This window comes from Cavia porcellus, unplaced genomic scaffold (genome assembly GCF_034190915.1).
Source record: "Cavia porcellus strain 051 isolate PalLab524CR breed Dunkin Hartley unplaced genomic scaffold, mCavPor4.1 scaffold_1, whole genome shotgun sequence".
NCBI classification, from domain to species: domain Eukaryota; kingdom Metazoa; phylum Chordata; class Mammalia; order Rodentia; family Caviidae; genus Cavia; species Cavia porcellus.
This window is the reverse complement of record NW_026947484.1, coordinates 173,632,951-173,651,378: the sequence shown is the minus strand read 5'-3', so window position 1 is coordinate 173,651,378 and position 18,428 is coordinate 173,632,951. Positions and strand designations below refer to the sequence as shown.

The 18,428-nt window shown below is 55.0% G+C and overlaps 1 protein-coding gene across 14 annotated transcripts in view; it reads left to right on the top strand.

The window, feature by feature from the left end:
- The window catches only part of Col27a1 (collagen type XXVII alpha 1 chain), a 118,490-nt gene that overhangs the window by 80,147 nt on the left and 19,915 nt on the right, over positions 1-18,428 (top strand). For all 14 annotated transcript variants that reach the window (XR_010051282.1, XR_010051283.1, XR_010051285.1 and 11 more), the window contains 12 exons: positions 615-668; positions 864-917; positions 3,428-3,481; positions 7,458-7,511; positions 7,955-7,999; positions 8,091-8,135; positions 8,412-8,465; positions 9,448-9,501; positions 10,242-10,295; positions 11,681-11,734; positions 13,165-13,218; positions 16,283-16,390. Coding sequence is in view for 8 of the 14 variants with exons in the window: in XM_063260231.1 (XP_063116301.1) it covers positions 615-668; positions 864-917; positions 3,428-3,481; positions 7,458-7,511; positions 7,955-7,999; positions 8,091-8,135; positions 8,412-8,465; positions 9,448-9,501; positions 10,242-10,295; positions 11,681-11,734; positions 13,165-13,218; positions 16,283-16,390 (684 nt within the window). In the remaining 6 variants the exon portion in view is untranslated. The remainder of the gene's footprint in view (positions 1-614; positions 669-863; positions 918-3,427; positions 3,482-7,457; positions 7,512-7,954; positions 8,000-8,090; positions 8,136-8,411; positions 8,466-9,447; positions 9,502-10,241; positions 10,296-11,680; positions 11,735-13,164; positions 13,219-16,282; positions 16,391-18,428) is intronic.

Here is an 18,428-nt window from a genome sequence, read left to right as displayed (position 1 = left end):
GGGTCTGAATATTAAGGCATATAGTGTCAGGCACATAGAAGCTTCTCGATACATTTCTGCTAGCTGGGTGGACATAAGAAATGGGACCTCATGGAAAAAGAGACAGGATGTGAACTCACAGGCCCTGTCTTCCAGCCATAGCTGTGACTGCCACCCCACCCTTTCTCCCAGCCTGTCTGGATTGGTCAAGAAGGAGTGATTCGGGTCTGATCCTCTAGCACCTCATCTAGGCGTGGCCAGAGAGAAAAACAGGCTGTGTATGGTTGTTTCCACCTCAGCAAGCCCAGCCCAGGGGATGCCAGCCCTAAGGAAGACTGCATGATGTGGGCCGGGATCAAAGGGGACGATGTGTTAGTGTGCTCTTGATCAGGACCTGCCTGGCCTGAGGGAAACCAGCCTGTGGTCTGCTGCAGGGGCTGCCGAGGCCTCCCAGGGCTTGCCCAGGACTTGGTCTCCATAGGGTGAAATCCTAGGTCCCCATCCAGGTGCAGCTATGAGCCAAGCAATGGCTGTAGACCTTCGTCAAGTCCCCGCTCCTCTTTGGGCCCCTGCATCTGCCTCACAGAGCCACCCATAGCCACCGCATGACTTTTCTGCCTGTGTCTCCATCACAGGGTGACCGTGGCATGATGGGACCCCCAGGTGCTCCGGGACCCAAGGGGTCGATGGTAAGGAGTAAGTCTACATCCTCCTACCCTCTCCTGTCCTCAGCCAAGGTGACAGTCCCACTCTTCCTCCACCTGTCACCAGCCCTAGGGCCTCAGGATGACCAGCTTCTCCTTTCTCCCGGCTTGGGCTGCTTGGCTATGAGGGACTGAGGAGGAAGAGGTTCCTCTGATAGCTCCTCTCCTTTTGCGTGGCAGGGTCATCCAGGAATGCCAGGTGGTGTCGGGATTCCCGGAGAGCCTGGACCCCCGGTGAGCAAAGCCCCTGTGCCCCAGAGTGCAAACTCATTGTCCAATGAGGGAGAGTCAGACCTCAGACCCAGCGTGCAGTCCCTCTCCACCACTGCCCGGCAGAGGCCCTTGAACTTTTTTGAGCTTAAATTTTGCACATCTCAAAAATAGAGGAAATTATCATGGTCGTGCTAATGTAGTGGCATGGGTTAAAAGGACAGTAGCTGAGACATGTTATAGAATGATGTGTTTTGCTCAGTACACAACAGATGTGACCTTGTCCCTTCACTCATTCACTGGGGAGGATCCCAGAGAAGCAGGTGCCAAGCAAGCAGGGATAGCAGGTGGCCCTGCTGTCCCGCAGTCCTTTTGATGAGGTGGGAAGTTCTTGCCATGCGGTTGGGGTCAGAAACTACACCCTGGGCTCCCATGACATGTTTTTTTGTCCTGTGCACAAGGAGGAGAAGTCACACCTGGCCTGGGGCTGGAGGATCTGAGGATGGGGAAATAGGCCTGGAGGGCAGGAAGCAGGGGGCCAGAGGACTTGTGTTCTGGCTGGTGGGGAGGTGTGGTGTCCAGGTACCCAACTTGGAATCTGAGGGCCCAGTTCCGAGGCCCCAGAGCTGCTGTCCACCTCCCTCCCTGTATTGAAGGTGAGGGAAGGAAGCTCGTCCCAGGGAGGTGCCCAGGTCTCCTGAAGCCTTCTCCTGGGTTCGTCTGTCTACTCAGTGGTTTGGCCCAGACTCTGTGAAATCAGACTGTCACTCACTGCGTCCAGATCTCAGAGTTGCCGCTGGCCCTTCTTTACAACAGGTGGGCCTGGTCCTTGAATTCGTGGGGCTCCTGCCCCCAGCCAGCTGCCTATAGTCTACACAGAGGCCCAAAAACCCACTTCAGAATCAGATCTGTGGGAGTCAAGTCCTGGCCCCTACTCTCTCACTGTGGGTGTTGGCAACGTTGGCGGCCGTTGTGGGCCTCGATTTCCTCATCTGTAAGTTGGCATAGGGCCACCTTCCCTGGGGAGCACTGTGGGAAGTAAGTGGTAGAGTTGTGATGCCCAGCTGGCAAACATCCTGCATTTCCCGAGTGCTTAATAAATGGCAGCGAGGCTTGGGTGGGTACAGAACTTTCCACCTCGTTGGCTCACTGGATAGTGCCATCTACTGATGCTGTCTAACCCCGTTGGCTTTTTCGTATGTTTCCAGTCATTTTAACATCCATGCTCTGCTCCTACCTACTGAGGCCATTGAGAGTGTGATCCCTACGGCTGGGAGTGGGGGTGGAGGGACAGGTGGAAAGGGTCTGAGACCTGCCAGTGTCATACAGTGGTCTCTCCGGGTGCCCCTCCTGGTCTGACCTCTTGCTTGAGCAGGGTGAATACTGCCTTGAACTAAGGACCTCTGGGTCATTTCACCTTCCCATTTTATGGGTAAGGAAACTGAGGCCTACAGAACTAAATAACCAGAAGTGGGTTTGAACCCAGTTCTCTGGAGCTGCAACCAGGCCAAGTGAGCACCGCTCTCTTCTGCATGGAGACAGCTCCTAGCCCTTTGCAGCAGCACACTCACACCTTCTGGGCTGGAAACAGCCCATCTCACAGCCTTCACCAGCCGGCTGCCAGATCTGCCTTTTTATTGGGCCAAGGTGGTGGACAGTCTGCTGCCTCTGCCAACCAGAAGTCAGGCTGGGACACAGCCCACCTCAGCCTCCAGCAGAGTGTCTGCAGAGCTCCGTGGGATCTGAGGGCGCAGCAAAGGGGGTTGGGCAGTGCTCTGGTCTGTGGCAGGGTGAGACCATCCCCTCCTTGGGAAAAGAGCCTGCCAGTCCGGGAGCTGCTGCTGAGCCAGAGGCCCCTGCAGCTGTCACAGGGCTCCCGCTGGCCCTGGGATGAGGTGGCTGCTTGGTGGTTGCCAGCTCCATTTGCCCAGGGGGCCATTGTTCACTTGGATTTCTGAGGACTTGGCAGGTGCTGAGCCAGGCCAGGTGCTGAGAATTCAAAGCACAAAGCCGCCACCTCTCAGTGCCTGACTCTCCGGGACTCTCCATGCCTCCCGCCATCTCTCCTTGTCCCCTGCTGGTCCTCCATGGCTCTCCTTTGCTTCTCCTATCATTCCTTCATCAAACCAAGATAAAGGACCTTGTCTCCAGAAGGGCCCTAGCTCTCCTGCCCTGACAAAACCTAATCGTGGTCACATTTAGTGTAAGGGCTGGGGTGGGGACAGAACATGGGAGGCTGCTGGGGAGAGAAAGGGACATGAATGTATAGGGACACTCTTTTAGACATGGCCCAGTAGCCCCTCAGTGCTGATTTTGAGAGGAGGAAGGAGGTGGCTCACCCAGGAGGCCTCTGCCCACCCCCAAGATCCCAGGAATGCCTGGGCTGCTGATCTAGGGCAGCAGCTGCTTCTCCCCCAGGGCCTGCCTCAGGGAGGGGCGCTGTGTGTGACCCCCTAAGTCTGCCCCACACCCCTAGACCCCTGTGTTGCTCCTGCCCCCTAAAAACAGCTTCCCTAACTTTTCTTCCCCAACAGGGCCCTCGAGGGTCACGAGGCCCACCAGGCATGCGGGGAGCAAAGGGACGCAGGGTAAGTTGGCCCAGACCCCAGGGCAGATGCTGATAAGTGCGCGAGTAAAGTGGGGCCACCTGCAGAAGACCTCCTTCTGGTCCCTGCCCCCTCCCTGGCTCTGGGCTTTGTGACTTTTGCAGCACCAGTCTCACCCTCAGCCTGCTGCGCATGTGGGACCTCTCGTTCCCACTGCTGTCTTTCGAGCCTACTCCTGAGCCTCAATCTTGCTGTCAAAAATGGACTCTGGTACCAGGGCTTTGTTCATTCATTCACTCCATCATCCATTCAATTACCATTTATTTAGCATCTACCTTAGGATACTCTGCCGATATCATGCAGGACAGACCAGGCATGCCCTGCCTGCCTTGTGGCCCAGGGAACAGGTCACACATGATGCGAGGCAGACACAGACCATAGAGCAAAGGGCCATTGGCACATGGATGATGGGAGCGCTGGCCACTTAGAGGCGTCTCCCCTTAGAAGGGGAACCAAGGACAGCCTAGGAGAAGGTGTCTCTTGGTCTATTACCAGATTGCAGGAAGAGAGGCTGGCAGGGGAGAGCCCTACGGTGAGGGGAATGCTGGCATGCTTAGGGTTCCCTAGTCAACAATGACCAGGATCACACTTAGCAGGCACCATGCCAGGCAAGGTCTCCAAAACCACAGCTATGCCTTAAAGGTAATAGGGAGCCACAGCTGGTTTAAGATACGAGATGGATTGAGCACAATGGCCTGGGGTGATCACTAATACTCTGTGCCAGGCACTCTCACATGCACTAACCCTGGTAGGTAGGTGCTATCTTTAGTCCCATTTCACAGATGAGGTAACAGAGCTTCAGAGAAGTTAAGTCTTGTCCTCAAGTTGCACAGCTGGAAGTGGCAGGGCTGGGATTTGAACCCAGGGAATCTGATGCGTTTGCATCCTGAATTCAGCCTCCTTTTCAATCATGTAGGTGGATGGATGGAATGATCTCCTGCCAACTGGTACGCAGATGCCAGGGCACGCGTCCTCATTGTAAAGAGGAAACAAGACAGCAGGGGTAGCCCGGGCCTGATATCCAAGCCTCATGTTGGGGAATCTGTGATTATTTTGGCTGGAATTCAACTAGTTTTAAAATTTCCCTTGCACCAGATGGCCTGAAGCAACAGCCCAAGAGAGGAAAGATTAAGAGGCATTCCTGTGGCCACTGGGGCCTGCCCAGTACCCAAGTCCTCCATCTCTACAAGGGGACAGGAACCAAGGGCAGCCGGGTTCCCCTGGTTCTGGAAGCAGGATTAGCTGGCAGGGGAACCTCAAGGTCCTTGGCCGCTGCCTCACCCCAAAAGGAAGCCCAGCCCAGCTCCACCAGCCATCTGCTCCACCCTTCCCAACAGTGGCTTGAAGAATTTCTCCCCTACTTGAGGAAACTCAGGCTCCTGACTGCATCAAAGTCTCTGGGACAGAGAAGAGCAGGGGGACCTGAGCCCTGCTCCTGGCAAGGTTTGGCAGGAATGTAAAACCTGCAGATTGTCCCGAGGTCCTGCCTAAAGAGCTTCCCAGGGCCACTTCCCAGATGTGCCTGAGTGTGGGGACCCAGAGAGGTGCCTCTGCTCATGTAGGAGTTCGCTTCTAAGCAAGCCTCTCTTAGCTCCAAGCTCTCCTCAGGCCCTTAGCAAGGCCTCGTTGCAGTCCTGGCCTCGGTTCCTCAGGTGCTCCCTTTCCCAGGGTCTGGCTTGGGGAGGGGGGCAGCGCGAGTTTGACTATAAACATCTTCCTTGGGGAGTGGAGACAAGTGGCAATTCACTGGTAGAAACCCAGGACACCTCCAGTCTTGGCCGCCCCTGGTCTCATGGAAAAAGGAATGGGACCAAGCGGGGACCCGCAGGACAAGCTGCTGAGTGGCCAGAGCAATGGGTGATGGCGACTCTCACATATGTTTCTGCGTAGTGGGCTGAGAAGGAGACGGCTGGTGGTCCACTGCCTCTGCCTCCCTCCAGGCAGAAAAGATTGGTCCTGTTTCCCCCAAGCCCGGTGCTGGCTTCCCCTGAGCTCAGCAGGTGTAGGCCCTCTCTTGAACAAAGATTTCAGACCTTGTCTTCTCCAATGCCCTGCCTGGGGCAGGCTGCTACAGGCTCTGCCTTGCATACCGCCTGGGACAGGAAGCTCACACTCATCCTGATAAACAGTGACAGGCCATACAATCAAATGGGCACCTAGCTGACTTGGGTTCAAATCGTGACTCTCCCCCAACAAGTTGTGTGACCACAGGCGAGTTCACTGCCATCTCAGTTTCCTCATTTATAAAACAAGGGTGCAGCTCTTTCTGTGAGTGCTGCTCCTTCCTCCCAGAGGGGCTTTGAGAGTCTGCAGCGGTCCCAGGCTCTCTTGTGGAGGCTCTGGCCTCCGTGGATGGGGACAGTGCTGGGAGGGAAGTGCAGGCACAGAGATGCCGTAGGGGTGCCCTGAATCACACAGCCCTCTGTTCCCCCACAGGACTCTGTTTTGCAGTAGGGGCTTTTGCACTGAGCTCTGCCCCAGCCTTACTTACTTACTTATTTAACACAGATGTCTTCCTGTTTGTTTATATATTCTTTAATTTCTCTTTCAACGATGTTTTGTTTTGTTTTTTAAAATTTTCAAATTTGTACCAGCACATGTTTGCAGTAATGAAACCCCTTGTGTGGAGTTTGTATGTATAGCCGTCCTCTTCCTCTCTCTCCAGCTGTTGATCCCTTTTTCCATTTGAGAATGATCTGTCTCCCTACTTCCTAGTATCTATTTTTAAAAAATTGCCCAGGAAGAAAAAAAATCTTATGCCGCTGAGCTAAATCCCCAGCCCCAAGAAAAAAAAATCTTACACAAATGTTTCAGTTGTAAATTTATTGAGACATGAGATTCTTGCAAGTTACCTTTGGCCTCTACATTTGTAAGAGGTGCTCAAAGTGCTGGCTTCCAGACATTTATTAGTATGGGGAACTGCTGCTCAGTCATTGAGATTATTACACGTGTCTTTTGTCCTTGGTGAAACTAAATATCCGACACCCAAAGTTAAGGGAAGAAAAGGTTTATTTAGCTCACAGTTTGTAGAAGTTTCAGTCCACAATCAGCTGGCTCCAAGGCAGGGTGGCACGGCAGACAGGTATTGCAAAACAGAGACAGTCATAGCAGGAGGAAGGTAGCAAAGCAAGCAAGGGGCAAGAAAGACTTTCTGTCCCTTGTATTTTATCCAGCCTTCTGGATTAGCACGGTACCAAACCAGTCAGTGAACTGATTTAGGAACACTCACCCCTAACCCTAGCAACCTTAATGCTGGCACCCTTAGTCCTAGTGTCCTTAATCCTAGCATTGCACCAAGAATTAGTCACACACTTGAAATCCAGCCACCTCTGAAAAGCCCCACCTGAGACTGCATGAGGCTTTGGGGAGACATCTAAACAGACACCACAGCAACATGCATTTTCAAATTGCTCTGTAAAGGCCGGCAGCGTAGTGGATTTTCTGCAATATACAGTATCCTCTTGGGTCTCCCATACAAGTAACACCACTTTGGAAAAAATACATTATTTTTATTTTCCTGAAGTGTGTATACATCTTTTTTAGTGAACTCTATATATTTATTTGTTGGATTGGCTGTTTGTTTGTTTGTTGTAATTTTTGAGGCAAGGTTTTGCTAAGTCACTAAATTACCCAGGCTGGACTCAAACTTTTGGTCCTTCTGCCCCAGCCTCCCAGAGTGCTGGGATTATAGATGTGTACCAGCATCCCAGCTTCAAGATCTCCTTAAACAGGGTTATGCATGTACCAGCTTCATTCTGGAAGCTGTGCCATGCCTCTGCAGAATGACCTGGGCCATCACTGCAGGCCAGTGACCTACCTGCCTTTGGAGGCAGTGGGCAGGCAAGGGGAGGTGGTGGGAAGGGGAGGGTCCCAGGCTCTGGGCATCGTCACCTACCTGGCTTCTACCCTGAGAGAGATCTCTGCTGTCCACCATACCAGAAACTTCTTACTATTCCAGGGCCCCCGAGGACCAGATGGACCAGCTGGAGAGCAGGGGCCCAGGGGCCAAAAGGTACTGACCCCTGTGGGTTGCCCTACTTTACCCTAGTTTCACTGGGTCAGGGGGCCCAGCACCAGGAACCTTAGGAACAGAGGGAGGCTGCGGGGCCCATTCCTGAGACTCATCCACCACCTTCCTGACCCCTGGAAGTCCCGAGCAAAAGAACATAAAGGAGGGACAGTGAGAGCGAGGGGGGTCATCATGCCCTGGAATCTTGGGAGCCCAAGCTTCTCAAGCTGCCTCTGTTGTCCTGTCAGTAGGAAGAGGTCCTTGGTTCTTGATCCCAGGCACCTAGTCACTGTGGGAAGCCACACTTACCTGGCCTTGGTTTTCCCAGCTACACAATGGGACAGTGGGGATCACTGCTCTGGCTTCTTCTCCTGTCTCCTGGGTGGGTCCCTTCCAGTGCAGGGTAGTCCCAATCTCTGTCCAGCTTTACTTCTCCACTCCCACAGGGCCCTGAAGGACCTCGGGGAAGACCGGGGCCACCTGGACAGCAGGTACGTGGGACAAGGACACACTGGCTGGCCACTGGACCCCCATCCCCACCCTGTGATGGGTGCCTCTAATGACCCCCAAATGTGCTTCCAGGGTGCAGCTGGTGAGCTGGGCCACTCAGGGCCACCAGGCTTTCTGGTAAGTAGAATCTGTTTCTGCGGTGCCCAGCGTGGGACTGGGGCAAGCTGGGGCAGAATAACTCAGATTCCCACCTGCAGTGGAAACCTCACACCCCCAACCCAGAACCCCTTGGGCGTGGCTTCCACACCAGGGTCTCAGCCTCAGCATCCATCTCAAGGCTGCAGAGGGTCAGGTCGGATGCTGAGACTCTTCAAGCACTGCCAAAGGTCAAGGAGAAGGGCAGAGTGGAGAAGGCCAGCAAGGGACTGAGGTCACCTGTGTCTTTCTCCGCAGGGCATCCCAGGTCCCTCGGGGCCCCCAGGCATCAAGGGCCTCCCAGGAGAACCGGTAAGCTCCTTTCCCTGCCTCTGTGGCATCCTTCCCCTGGCAGGCAGGTCTAAAAGGGGCCGCCGACTGGGTTGTGGGCTGAGTGGTCAGACTAGGAGAGGCATTGGCAAGGGACAGTGCCAGGGCTCTGCTGCCCACCAGGCTTTGGGTGGTGGTAGGGGCCCTCCTGCCTGATTTCTCACCAGTGAAATAGGCACCCGTGTCCTCCCTTGCCATTCTGTCGGGAGGATGACATTGGGAAAGGTAGAGAGGGTGCTTGGCACAGCGAACGCAGAAGGAGGGAAGGAAGCAGGGAAAGGAGACGAGGAAGAATGAGCCACCAGCCAGCTGGGAGCCTCAAGGGGAGAAGGGCTGTGGGAAGCAAGAGGAGGTAGCCCCGAGGCCCGGAGCCCACTCATCCCAAGGGCACAAGAGCCTATGAAGGTGACGGAACAGAGGCAGTGACTGCATCACCTCGCCCTTCGAAGGAGGCCCAGAGGGACAGGTTTGGGAGACAGCCTAGATGCTGAGGAGCTCGTGAGGAGGCTTCAGGGAGTGATGGTGACAGAGATGCAGAAGAGGGTGGCTCTTGGGGTTCAGGAGGAAACCCCAGGACCATTCTCCACAGAGCACAGGTGCTGCAGCACCCACCTCTGGATTCTCAGGGAGCAAGGAGGCCTGGGGGGGCTGTGGGTGGAGCAAAGCAGAGGTCACAAGGGAGCAAGGCTGCAGAGCAGGGATTTCTGCACAGGGGACCCCCACTGGGCTTGGGTAAGGGTGAATAGGAGCAGGCAGGTCGCTGGAGAGCCTTGGGAGTGGATGAGGAAGAACTGCAGATGCCAGGCCCCTCCCCCTCGGTGCGACTGGGGTCCCTGGGGTTGGGCTGCACGATCCCCAGTTCCCTTGTCCACTGCTCCAGATTGCATTATGGAGCCTCAGACCCCAGAGAGGCCCAGGCTGGTGTCTCACAGTATGTCTGTCTGTCTGTCTGACTGTCTTGCAGGGCCCTCAGGGACCACAGGGGCCAATTGGGCCTCCAGGAGAGATGGGACCCAAGGTGAGTGCTGAGGGCCCTGTGTGTCCCTAACTGCTTTAGTCGGGGGCGTGGCCTGCCATCCCCTGTTCTGGCCCAGGGTAAGAGTGGAAGTTGCTGAGAGAGTAGCCCATGCTGGGGCACAGGGCCAGGACCTGGTGCCTGGGTGGGGCAAGTAGTGCCAGGACGCTCGTGGAGGTGGCCAGTGCCTCTGAGGGCATCACTGAAAGTAGTAGCCTTTGCTTGTCCCATCTTTGCTGAGACTTCACCCAGCACAGTGAACAGGACCCAGCCCACTGTGGGTCACTGGGCAAAGAGCCAGTAGGGGTCTGAGACAGCTGGCACATCCTGAAGGAAACTGAGCTCTGGAGATTATGCAAGGCCACGGTCATGCCCTGGTGACAATTCAGGACCCTCCCACACTCATCACCCTGGCTCATCCATGAGAGAAGGCTGGAAGCACCCAGCCCCAAGCACCCACTGACATCCCTCGTCCTTATGTGAATTATGGATTTTCCCCCCGTCCTGCCAAGGGGCTTCTATGTGGTCAACCCCACGCATGGGGAGGGGTGGGTCCTGGGCCTCTGCCAGCGTGGATCACTGCCGTCCCCCCAAGGTCCCAGTCCCAAGTTCCTGGAGCTGCAGCTGTCTTCCACGTATATCTTCCCAGCATATCTCTGGCCTCTCGGACTCTCTTTTCCCTCTTGACAACCAGGGCTGGCCCTTGGTATGCGAGGGACCCAGAGCCTTTTCTTTCCTTGCAGGGACCGCCAGGTGCAGTGGGAGAACCTGGCATTCCTGGGGAAGCTGGGATGAAGGTGAGGCGGGATGAAAGGCGAGAAAGTGACTTGTTGAAAATTAGCTCCCGGCTGGCAGCAGTGTTCTCCTCACAGAGAGGAACGGATCTTTCTTGTGCCTGGGATAATGGGTTCTCTGTGCTCTTGGCTGAGGGGTGGGGCCACAATGGAGGGCTCCCCTGCCCAGAGCGCCCACCCCAACTTCTGCCCAGCAGTGTTTTCTGTGGCGCCTACCTGCCTCCATGCCTGGGTGGCTGCACCTGCTGGCCTGTGTGATGCCATCGCACCCCTGCCCTGGTGTCCTTATTACCTGCCAGGAAACAGATGCCAGCTGATCCCTGGGCCTAAAGCAAGCTGCTCTCCAGGGCGTCTGGAAGATGATCCTGTCTTGTACGGGTCCAGGAGCTGATGTCTCCTGCTAGTGGCCCAGGACATTGCAGAGGTCTGGCCCACGAGAGTCATGCAAGGGCTTGTGACTTGAAGCAGATCACCCTTCTAGTCCTACACTGTGACACTTGGCTCAGTTTCAGAACCTTTGCTCAAAGAACAATGAAGAAAACAATGCCCATGTGTCAGACAGACAGAAGTGGGTTGTTCTGGCCGAGGCCAAGGGATCGGAGCTCTTCCCCCTCTCTGTGTCCCCAGACCCTAGCAGAAAATCCTAGGAGGTTGTTTGGGGGGCTCCCTGAGGGAGCAGGTAACATTCAGCCTTCCTCCTCCCAGTCTCTCTCCAAGTCTCAAGGGAGAGTAAAGATGGTATCCAGTCAGAGCTGCCATCCTGCAACCCACACTACCTGGTTAGAGTCCCAGTGTGTCATTAGTCACATTACAGTATGGGCTTGCTGTGGAACCCCAGCCTCCCATCTTCCTCTCTGGAAGAAGAACACCTTTTCTTCCAGGTGTTAGGGAGGTCACACGTTCATTTTTAAAAGTACTTAGAACAACGCTGAGTAAGTGGTGGCATGATGGCGGTTGTGGTGGCGATGGTGGTGGTGGCAGTGATTATCGTGCTGGCCATGCTGTTGGTGGTGCTGTTTGTGATGATGATAGTAATTATGATTGCGATGGTGGTGGTGGTAGTCGTGGTGATGGGATGATGTGGTGCTGGTGGTGATGGTGATGTGATGGCAGTGGTGGTGCTGGTTACAGTGACCGTGATGGTGATGGTGGTAATTAGTACCATGGTGGTGGTGGTGGTGAAGGTGGTGATTTTTTCATCCTGCGGTGAGAAGCCCATGGCCAGAGCTGACTTGGTAGAGGGACTCTGGTGTTCTGTAGTCCTCAGGAAGGACGACCTTCCCTAGTTGCTCTTTCGTACCCCAAATCAGAGCCAATGGGAACAGAAAGTGGCGGGGGCTGGAGCTGGCCCTGCCCACCCCCATGTGCTTGTCTTTGGCTTCTTGTAGGGTGACCTTGGACCCCTGGGAGCCCCTGGGGAGCAGGGCCTCATTGGGCAGCGGGTAAGTTGAAGCACATATACTCTCCTTGGGAAGTCCTGAACATATGTGGATTCTGGGGGAAGAGAGGAGCTTCACTCAGTGTCCCTGTGCCTCAGTTTCCTCAGCTGTAGGAATCAACCAGGAATGTCCACAGCCCGGCCCAGTCTCTTTGGTGGCCAGCATTTCCACAATGTATGAAAGCATGCTATGGTCCAAACGCTGAGGATGCACTGTATGCTTGTATTCCCTCTTACATGTCAGTTCAGAAGGCTCTGAGGTGACCTGCAACCAGAAAGTGGCTTTTTCTAGATTAACCCAGGGCCCGAATGTATTTCACTTCCAAGTGCTTTTATTGAACAGCAATCCTCTGCTGTCCCAAAAGAAACCCACAAAGCTTGTCTTACTCTAAGAAGCTCTGCAAGGCCCCTGTGTCCACCTCTCCCAGCTCAGTGCCGAGTCCATTAGGTCCTTGCCGCATCCTTAGTACCTGTAGGTAGAGAAGGGAGGGTCTAAGAGTGATAGGTAGTGCAGGTCTCACTTCAGGAGTACACAGGTCTGTGACCCAAGCATCTTTGTTTTTCATCTTTTCTTTGCACTGCCTTGTGTTGCTTGTGGCTCAAAGTCTGCAGAGATTCTGTGAATTAAGACAGAGGGAGAGGACAAGGCCACACAGCCTGGAGCTGGGGCCCTGAGATGGCAGGGCATAGCGTCCACCAAGCTTGGCCAGTGGTCTTCTTAAAAGATGGTATGAAGAAGGATCCTGAGCTCCATCAGGATCCAATAGGAAAGAAAAGGGCAAACACTCAAATATTTCAGCTGCTGTGTGTCAGGAGCCCAGCAGGAGAGTAGCAGAAGGCCTGTCTCATGGAGCTTATGGTCTAGTGGATCGATTAGTGATGTCTACATGGGTGCAATAGGAGTAGAATGTGCACACCTGTCACTTCCCTGAGGAGTGCAGTGAGGTCCTGCTCCTGGTCCAATAAGATCTCAAGCAGCTGTCATTGTGAGGCACTGGCATGGCCTTAAAGCAGCCTGGGAGGAAGGGGTGTCAGCCCTATTTCCCAGATGAAGAAGTCCATATCCTGTGGACTGAGTAGTGTGCTGTGGTCAGATGGCCAGTGAGTGGGAAGCCAGAGTAGTGCTGAGATCTGCTGAGGCAAAGCTGGCACTTAACCAGTAGGCTGCTCTGCCTCCCCAGCAGACAGAGCAGCCTGTGGTCTGGGAATCTGTGTGTCACTTTCTGGAGAGCTGAGGGTGAGGCCTCAGCCTTCTGCTCACTCATTCTTGATTCATTCATTCATTCTGGTTGCCTTGTGCCTGTGGTGGCCCAAGCCTGTGGGTGCCCTGCCTAGGGATCTGCATGGGGTGGGGTCCTGCTGCAGGGTGGGGAGGGAGGGAGAACACACGGCACTGCCCCCCATATCTCCTGCCTTTCCTATTGTGCTGTCCAGGGGGAGCCAGGCCTTGAAGGAGACAGTGGCCCTGTGGGGCCTGATGGACTGAAGGTAAGCGCTCTTCCGAGGGAACCTTGCAGAACTAAGTTTCCTCCCATCACGGTCTCCCACACAGCTCTGTGGTCAGCCTCCACTCCCAGCAAGGGAGGGGTGGGTGTCAGCACTGTCCAGCAACCTGCTGACTGTCCACACCAATGTCAGCTTCTCTGAGCACCTAATCTGTGTCAGGACCTGAGCTGGGGACATTGCTAGCTCTCACCTTCCAGCATCCTGAAACATCAGGAAATGATCCTAAGCTGGTGTCCTGAATCACTAATTAGGAATTCGGGAAGACTAAGCCCAGCGGTACCAAGTACCATACTGAGCGCTTCAAACATATCACCTCCATCAGTGCTACGAGGGAAATTTCATCTTCAGATGAGGAAACAAACTTAGTAGGGTTAAACAACTCCCCAAGGACGTGTAGCTAGGAATCAGCACATCCAAGATCTGAATGGAGGCCTCTGCGTGCTGTGCCACAGGGTGCACCTGTCCTAACGGTGAGGTGCAGAGGCTCATGGCGAGCACAGAGCGCTTCATTCACAGGTCGTGGCTGGGAGTGCAGGGGCTGAAATGTAAGTCACGATCTGCAGGTGCCAACGCCTGCAGGCCAAGCTCAGCCCTGACGCTCTGTCAGCCCCACGGGTTGGGTGCTCACCTGAGGTGCAGCCTTGCAGGCCACCTCTCCAACTAACCAGTCCCCCGCAGCCCTGGCCTGACCCTGCCTCCATCTCAGGCCCAGCCTGGCCCAGACCCATGGTGGACCTGCCCTGTGGTCAGCCTCCCAGCCCAAGGTCCTGAGTGCCACGCCCCCAGTCCTGGGTCTGCTCCTGCTGGCGCTTTTTCTTGCAAGGGTGAGAGCGCCCCCTGTCGGTACCCTGTCTGTTTTTTCTCCTCCCAGTCCTGCAGGATTCCAGGATCCTGCTGGAGTCCTGTTGGGACTCGGAGGATTAGTTGGCCTTCCACATCCCTGGCCAGGTCCCATCCACTGTGTGGGGATGGTGACAACCCTTAGGGTCAAATGCTTTGTGTACTTGCTGTGTGCCAGGCGCCACACACCTTAAAGGCCTGCACCTTTTCCTTATTGCTCTGGTCCTCTCTTTTTCCCATTTATAAATGGAGAGGCTTGAAACAGGCAACTGTGAAGTTCTTCAGAGCACTGGCAGGCATCTAAGGATTTGGGGAGCCTCCAGGTACCCCCAGAACCTATGATGCCTGGAATCCACAAACAGCCCCACTCTGCTGTGGTAGCCCAGGCTGTGGGGCAGGGGCTGGCCTTCTCTGGAACTCTGCCCATCCCTGAAAACCAGCCCTACTGCTAGGAGCAGGCACCCTTTTGAGAGCCAGGGCCATGGATGGCCAGGAAAGACAGCCAGGAGCAGAGTCCTGGAGCCAGACGAGGCTGCAAGAGCATGTCAAGTGCGGTCCTGTTTTCATGCCTGACTGTGCTTGTAATCTGAGAATCACAGAGGGAAGGGACCTTGGAAGCCCACCTGCTGCTCAGGCCTGCTTTGTACCAGCCCCCCCCAAGCTGTGTGAGCTGTGTCTCCAGGCTGAGCTGGACAGTGCCTGGCCACTGCCCTCCTGCCTCCTGCCCCTGCGCACAGAGATGAGCTCACAGCAGCCATGTCCTCCAGAGTCTCCTCTCAGGCAGGCCAAGCCCCAGCCTCCTGCGCCGGGCCCTCTGCGCCCTGCTCTCCCCGTGCACTGGTTATCTGTGTCCTTTGTAAAGTGTAACACTGGGAAGCAGAACTGGCCAAGCCCCCCTCTGCTTTTCCCTGCCTGCCTCCAGTGCATCCCTTGCTCATTCATGTGCCCAGCTCCTTTTGTGGCCTCCTGTTGAGCCATGAGTATACTTGCCTGAGGCCATCGAGTCCCCTCAGGTGTGCAGCTGCTGCCGAGCTGCATCTCTCATACCTGCTCTGCCCTCAGCCTGTCTGCTGCCCCCAGGAACGTGGGAGGTGGTGGATGAGCCAGGCAACTCAAGGCACAGGGCTGATTTTTCCAAAACCTCTCGCTAAAGCCAGTTCTCACGGAGAACCATGAAAGCCCGTGCCGTCACCCCCAAAGCCCATGCTAAAGGTTCCCTTCTTGGGATAGAACCTTAAGCGCTTGCATACCCTGCAGTCCCAGAAAGACCACAGCGTGACACCCCCAGTAGCTTCAAGGAGAGCATCACTAGGGCTTATTCTCTGAGGAACCAGTGGGTGTTCAAGCCCTTGCTGCCAACTCCAGCTCCTCTACAAGCTTGGATCCTTTGGGTCAAATGATTAAACTTAGCCCTGCCTCAGTGTCTTCATCTGTAAAATAGGACAGAAAGAGACTCTGCCTTCTGTGAGGCTCACTTCCCTGAGGGTTGAGTCTGTTGATCTACAAAAAGAGCCAAAATTGGCCCAGACCCAGGAAGTGCTATGCCCATGCTGGTAAACATCTGCTTGTCCTACAGCAGCGGGATGGTGGCCACACAGGGCAGGCATTAAGGACACTGGGTGGGACTTGCATGGCAGAGCACCAGGCCTTTGGGCCCAAGCTTCCTGGTGACCAGCTGCATGGCCTGAATAGGGCAGTGTCCTGCTCCAGGCCTGGGCCACAGCCATCAAAGCCTGGCCTAGACTTTGTCACTGGTACTATTGTAACTAGGGTTGTGTGAGCTTGGGCTGCAGATGCACCTCAGGGAAGCAGATGGAGCTGGCTCCGAGGGGCTTCTGGGGCACATTTTCTTCCTCAGTCAGACTCTCACTCAGTTCCCGTCCTCCCTGTGTGTCTCAGCTGGGAAAATGACTGTCTCCGAACCTGGTCCGTTCTGGGAACTCCTGGGCAGTCTGTGATCACATGGTGGTGTCTGTCTGAGCCCTGCCATGGCCCCACTGCAGGCAGGGACAGGGAAGCGTCCGTGGCTGCGATGTTTCCTGGGGCAGCCAGCCCAGCCCAGCCCTGACACTGGGCAGCTCAGAGACCTGTTGGGAAACCTGTTGGGTGGCTGTGGATGCCACGCAGCCCTGGGGCTTGGGGTGCTTGTGACCCAGTGACTCATCTGTTGTTTCTCTCTCTCTGCTCCGCCTGCCCTCCTGACCAGGGGGACAGGGGGGACCCAGGGCCTGATGGTGAACGTGGTGAGAAAGGCCAGGAAGGGCTGAAGGGTGAGGACGGGCTTCCTGGGCCCCCAGGCATCACTGGCATCCGGGTGAGTACAGCTGTGGGGCTGCTAAGGGCTGGAGGGGACCCTCACGCCTGCTCAGGTAGCTGGGCAGGAGCTCTTGACAGCAGCCACCAAAACTGTGGCTCCATCTGTGAGTTCCACACAGCACCAATCTATGTCTCTGCCCTAGTCAGCCACCCAGCTTCTCCATCATCCTCATTCCTTGGACTGGTCTTCTCCACTCCCGGGTCTTTGCACATGCTGTTACATCTAAATCTTTCCCTTCTTTCTCTCTATCACCTGCTTCACTCCTCTTGGCCCTCAGCTATCCTCACAGCCGTCACGCACTTTAGAAAGTCACCCTTGGCCCTGGGATAGGTCCCAAGCCTCCAGAGATGTGGAGCCTTGCGGGTATCTACCCCAAGGCCCGTGAGCAGGGAGGTAACCAAACTGTTGATTGCAAAGCCAGAGAATCTCTGCTGTCCCACCCCAGGGGAATCTACTCAGTCTGAGCGTCTTCCTGAGCCAGGCACCTGATAGGAAGGGTGAACTAGGTTCCTGCCCTTGAGGGCCATGGAAAGGAACTATCCCATCTCAGTGTCTGTGGACAACATGCCCAGGGCTCCCCAGCACATTCCTATTTGGTACTGATAGCAACCCCCAAGGACCAGAAAGCCCAGAGAGGTCAAGGAATTGCCCAGGCTCACACAGTAAAAATAGGCAGAGCTGGGACTTGAACTCTGGCCTACTTGAGTCTGCACATCCTGCCCTCGGCTCTGACCCAGCTGGAGCCCAGGCCCTGGTCTCCCCCTGTGTCCAGGATTTGACTGATGTGTGGAACATGACTTTGCAGAGGGGGGTGGTAGGTTCTCACACCTGGGTAGGATGTGCATCACCTAGGAGCAAGGGACCAGCACCTTGCAGCTAAGGGGCGCCTGATCCCAGGGTGCCTGCAGGGGTGGGTGGGGCGGGGCCTTGCCTAGGCATCTCCCTCTTCCTGCCCGAAGCAATTTGCTTGTGACCTGGACACCCACTTCCCTCCAAGCCAGCTCGCAGCATTTGCTTTCCCTCTGCAGTGCAGAAAGAGTAACCTGGGATGGATCCAAATTAGCCTGCAACGAACCAGTTGTGGGAAGATGTTTGTTTCCTAAAAATAGAACTGAAATGCTAATCCCCTGAGCAGCTGTAACAGGATGAGCTCACCACAGAGCCAGAGAGGAACACAGCGCTTGGTCAGACTGGCCTTGCTGGAGGCTTCCCCAGGCTTGACTCAGTTGCAGGGAAATGGACCAGGGGGAATTTAGCAGGAGGGGCCTGACCCTTATTCTCCATCAGTAATTTGCTGTGTGACTTTCCACTTGCCTCTGGCCCTCTCTGGTCTTGCCTTTGGTATAATAAAAATGGGAAAAGAATGTGTGCTAAGGTCACCTTGAGTTCCAGTATTCCAAGGACCCTCTTTTTAGTGAGTTTTGAGTACCGACTGTGGAATGGGGAGTAACTGCACAGGGACATCTTTGGAACCAGAATCCAAGGGTTGAATCCAGGTTCCTGAGGTAAGCAGCCCTCATTCTCTGTGACTTTAGGCAAATCACTGCCCTCCTCTGAGCCCTGGATTTCTCATCTGTAAAGAAATAGGAAATAGGAAAGCACTTTACAAAATGCAGTAGAAATATAAAAGACTGTCTTTAAGAGTTTAGAGGAGAAGTTTGGCTAGAAGTTGATAGTGACAGTGGTGATGGTGATGGTGGTTGTGATGGTGGTAATGGGGTGGTGGTAATGGTAGGGTGATGATGATGATGCTGGCCATGGTGATGATGATGGTCATGGTGATGATGATGGTGTTGGTCATGGTGATGATGATGGTGTTGGTCATGGTGATGATGATGGTGATGGTGATGATGATGGTGTTGGTCATGGTTGTGATGGTGATGATGGCGTTGGCCATAGTGGTGATGGTGCTGGAGGTGGTGACAGTGATGGCATTGGCCATGATGCTGATGGTAGTGGTTCAGGTGATGATGGTGGAATTTGTGGTGGTGACAGTGATGGTGCAGTGGTGATGATGGTGGTGATGATGACGATG